Genomic DNA, 4,787 nt, shown 5'->3' on the forward strand with positions numbered 1-4,787 from the left:
GGGGCGTTACCTGACGAGCTTCATCTTGGCGGCGGCCGGGAAGATGCGGAGGAACGGAGGCGGACAGAATCGGAGGAGCTCGAGCTGTTTGCTTTCTCGGAGCGGGAGGGCAAAACCCTAGTTTGAAGGCTGACCTGGCTGGTTGCTGGTGAGTCGGTTCACTTGGGCCGGGCTTTACGTCTTAGGCCTCGGTAGAGGCCGTGAGGCCACTGCGCTTCTCAGAAACAATACGCTGGCACCGACTATTTTTGTTCCCCAACAAACTAACAAAGCCTGTTGTTTTCTCAAAAATAAACTATTCGTGTGTAGAAGGTACCTACTCCCTCCGTTCGAAATTACTTGTCATTAAAATGGATATATCTAGAACTAAAATACATCTAGATACATCAATTTCAACTACGAGTATTTCCGAACGGAGGGAGTAGGTTTCTAGGGTTTCAGTACCATGCCGGCCATTTTCTGTGTCCGACGAGGGCTTCTCTTTTCAAACTTTTTCCTCGTGATGATAACTGGTTCTCCATGAATACTTAGTTCAGGCTGATCATAGGGCTGGTTGGTCCAGCATTCTGCCCTTGGCGAGCGGTTTGGTTAGAATTCTAGATTGGTTTGAGTCCATAAGAGATGTACCACCGTCAGAAGGCCAGATTGTGTTTACTAAAGGGAAGGAAGAGCCCAACATTTCAGGCACCATGCTTGAGCCCAATTTGGAGTGTTGCAGAGTCCTTGATCTGAAGGAGAAAGGCACTGTGAGTGTTCATAAGGACCAAAGGTTTGAACAATCCGAATAAGGCTTCTAACTGCTAAGTCATTTGGTCAGAACTCGTCGCAAACTACGATGTAGTTTGCTTGGGCGGTGCTGCATGAAGTGCGCTTTAGGATTGTGGAGGACATCCTATTTTTCATGTTGCAATTTGATTGTCGGTATCACATCATGTATGAGGAGCCCTAGAACTTTTGGATTTTTTATTGATACCGGCAAGTGCGATGGCGTTACAAGGAATGTTGATATGACACTAGATTAGTTACATGTTAACTTGGTGACTAATCTTGCAATGAAGGTGAGGAAGTTGTTGTTGGGGAACGCAGTATTTCAAAAAAAATCTACGGTCACGCAAGATCTATCTAGGAGACACATAGCAACAAGATGGGAGAGTGTGTCTACGTACCCTCGTAGACCGAAAGTGGAAGCGTTTAGTAACGCGGTTGATGTAGTCGAACGTTGTCGGTGTCAAAACCGGCGGATCTCGGGTAGGGGGTCCCGAACTGTGCGTCTAAGGCGGATGGTAAGAGGAGGCAGGGAACACGATGTTTTACCCAGGTTCGGGCCCTCTTGATGGAGGTAAAACCCTACGTCCTGCTTGATTAATATTGATGATATGGGTAGTACAAGAGTAGATCTACCACGAGATCAGAGGGGCTAAACCCTAGAAGCTAGCCTATGGTATGATTATATGTTGTTGTTGTTGGTGTTGTTGTGTCCTACGGACTAAAACCCTCCGGTTTATATAGACACCGGAGAGGTTAGGGTTACACAAGGTCGGTTACAAAGGAGGAGATACACATATCCGTATTGCCTAGCTTGCCTTCCACGCCAAGTAGAGTCCCATCCGGACACGAGACGAAGTCTTCAATCTTGTATCTTCATAGTCTAACAGTCCGGCCAATGGAGATAGTTCGGCTGTCCGGAGACCCCCTAATCCAGGACTCCCTCAGTAGCCCCTGAACCAGGCTTCAATGACGATGAGTCCGGCGCGCAGTATTGTCTCGGCATTGCAAGGCGGGTTCCTCCTCCGAATACATCACGGAAGAATTTGAATACAAGGATAGTGTTCGACCCTGCAAAATAAGTTCCACATACCACCGTAGAGAGAATAATATTTTCACAAATCTAATTTGTTGACTTGTTTTGGCAACATGACATTAAGCCGTGGTTGGGTGATTATTCAAACCGTTTCCTTTAACTAGCCCCGCACATAACGCGAGGCAGTTTTTGACACGTCTCGTCGAAGTAGAGATCGTGTCCCCTTATTACGGGATTCTCATCAATACGGGTGTGGGTAACCCAACCGTGTCTAGGACTCCTAGATTATAGGCAAGTCCCAAACGGCTACGGAGAGGACGCTTGATATTCACCCTCTTTATAAAAAGGACAAGGCTTTTACTTTTTTTCCTTCCGTGCTCAATCGAATCCTTTCCCTGTCTCGAGTTCTAACACCCAAAGCCCAGGTCAGGTGCTCCGGACCTTCAATCATGTCCGGATCTAGCCTTCAAGGCCAATGGATGCCCTCCTCCATTACGGAAGAAAACATCAAGAAGTTGAGGGAGGCCAGATACCTGACCGCCGAGGTTACGCATCGGCTGCCTGCCCGAGGGCAGGTCGTCCCTACTCCTGAACCCAATGAAGACGTCGTGTTCATCTCCCACCTCCTCCGAGGACTAGGCCTCACTCTGGATCCCTTCGTTAGGGGGTTGATGTTTTATTACGGGCTAGATTTCCACGATCTAGCCCCGGACTCCTTTCTCCACATCTCGACATTCATTGTCGTGTGTGATGCCTTCCTCCGCGTTACCCCTCACTTTGGCATGTGGCTCAAGACCTTTGACGTGAAGCCGAAGATGGTCGAGGGGCAGTATGCAGCATGTGGAGGCGCATTAATAAGCAAGATAGTAGGAGCTCCGTGGACCAAAGGCTCCTTTCCAGAGGTGTCTGGATTATGGCAACATGAGTGGTTTCACATCACAGCTCCCAGAAGTGCCAAGTGGGTGGCTGCCCCTGCTTTCCGCTCAGGCCCTCCACCACAACTGATGTCATGGATTAGCAGAGGGCTAAGCTGGGGTCCTGCCAAGGACGTGCCTATACTACAAAGCCGCATCCAAAATCTCTTCGAAGGAGATTTCAGTTTGATTATGGTGGCGCAAGTCATGCTGGTTCGTCGAGTCCACCCTTGCAAACGCCGGCCCCTCCGCATGTGGGAGTTCAACCCAGAAGGGCCGCGTACTATTCAGAATTTCCTCGGCCTGACGCACAAGGAGATGTACAAATCATTCTTCGGACCCCAAATAGAGTGTCCGGATACTATCGAGGACATGGGCCTGAGCAGCAACCGTACCACCGACCAAGTAAGTAATCCTTTAGCCGAACACACCGTCTTTTATTTACCACGACGTCATTCTAAGAAGTCGCTCTTTGACCATGACTGGCTAACTAAGGCGAAGATGATTCGGTGTTCGGCCCCCCTTCCTGAGGGTTTGGAGAATCCGGTACTGGAAAAGATGCTCGAGCTAGCACCCTGCTCGGAGCCCTCAAAGGAAGATAAAGGGGGGATAATGAGGTCAAAAGTGGGCCCCCATCACTACCAATTCCAACCGAGGGAATGAGCACCTCCGTGAAGGAGGATAACCTAGGAGAAGAATCCGACCTTCTCTCGCTTCGGGGAAGGAAGAGGACTGCCTCTAAAGATCTGGAAACCGAGGCTTCCAAACGGGAGAAGAAATCTCCACTAGAGGGTCCTGCATTGGAGGGTGATTTTGCCGCACAAAGTCCGCGCGAGGATCAGCCCTCCAACAAGCTGTAAGTAATCAGAAAGTACTTTAATAGTGGAGATGTACTACCTTACCTCTAAGGAAAATAATCGAAGCGTTTATCTTGCAGTTCGGATCTTAGCCCTTCTCAGCAGAGCTCGTCTTCAGGGGATCTTCTTCCGGAGATGATGGAGAGCGAAACACCTCCCCCGGACTCCCCCGCTCAAGAAGGGGGCAACCTTGAAGTGTCGTCGTGGAGGGCCTCTCCGGATCCGATGAGGCCAGAAGATAATCCTATAGTTACCCGAAGTCCTCAGCGTCCGGCTCTTGAAGAGAGCAAACAAAAGAGTCCGGCAACGTCTGTTATGCGGTCGGACGTACTGAGGGAGCTGTTGGAGCGAGCAGCCATCTCAGAGGAACACCGTACATTGATGGGTATGGTGATTGGAAAGGATTTCATTCGTCGAAAGCAGGTTGCATGATGCCTTTGTGAGTCTACTGACGGGCTTTAAGGTACGTAAAATGATGTACATTTGTGATGGTACCGCACATTTTTAGGTGTGCCCTGTGTAGATAGTAGCCCCCGAGACTCTGGTTGTCGCCGAGGACGGCGGCAAACAGAGGATCGTAGTCCCAGACAATAACCATACCGCTTTAATGTACAGGTAATGGGAGCTTCGGTGGCTAGCCGGACTCATGAGTTTGCTGAACTAAAGCAGCAACTAGATGCGGCAGACGCCGACATCGAGCTTGTTAACAAGCGGCTTGACGAGTCATGGGGTAAGTAATGTTTTTCTGATGAATGTCACATAATAAGAGCAGCATGATGCCAGTATCTTTAATATGTTGTGACTGCAGACGGAGCTGCCACCATGGAGACCCTTCGGGCAAAACTTGCCCGAGCCAAGGAACAAGCAAGAGTTAGTAATGCGGCTGCTTTGAAGGCAGCCGAAGAGTTAAGAGCCGAGAAGGCCGCACATTGCGAAAGCAAAGAGAAGATGGCCAAGATGGCCGTAGAATTAAAAGACACTGCCGACCGTTGCCAGTTCCTTGAAAAAGAGAACCGATTGAAGGCAGCGGACCTTGAAAAGGCCACGATGGTGACCAAAGACACTCGCTCTGCTATGAGGGCGAAGAAGGAGGAGCTGCGCGAAGCTGGGGATATTGCGGCTGGGAAGCCCTTTCTGCTGCAGAGGAAGTTCGGGGATCCGCGGTATGCCCCTCTGGATCGGCTGTGGAGTTCGGCAGACGCATATATGGACTTG

General features: G+C 49.8%; 1 protein-coding gene across 2 annotated transcripts in view; it reads right to left on the reverse strand.

The window, feature by feature from the left end:
• Nucleotides 1–168, reverse strand: part of LOC119355444 (small nuclear ribonucleoprotein SmD1a-like) — a 2,489-nt gene extending 2,321 nt beyond the window's left edge. For both annotated transcript variants that reach the window (XR_005171584.1, XM_037622249.1), the window contains exon 1: nucleotides 11–168. Coding sequence is in view for 1 of the 2 variants with exons in the window: in XM_037622249.1 (XP_037478146.1) it covers nucleotides 11–24 (14 nt within the window). In the remaining variant the exon portion in view is untranslated. The remainder of the gene's footprint in view (nucleotides 1–10) is intronic.
• Between the last annotated feature and the right edge of the window lie 4,619 nt (nucleotides 169–4,787).

The sequence above is a fragment of the Triticum dicoccoides genome, chromosome 2A (genome assembly GCF_002162155.2).
Source record: "Triticum dicoccoides isolate Atlit2015 ecotype Zavitan chromosome 2A, WEW_v2.0, whole genome shotgun sequence".
NCBI classification, from domain to species: domain Eukaryota; kingdom Viridiplantae; phylum Streptophyta; class Magnoliopsida; order Poales; family Poaceae; genus Triticum; species Triticum dicoccoides.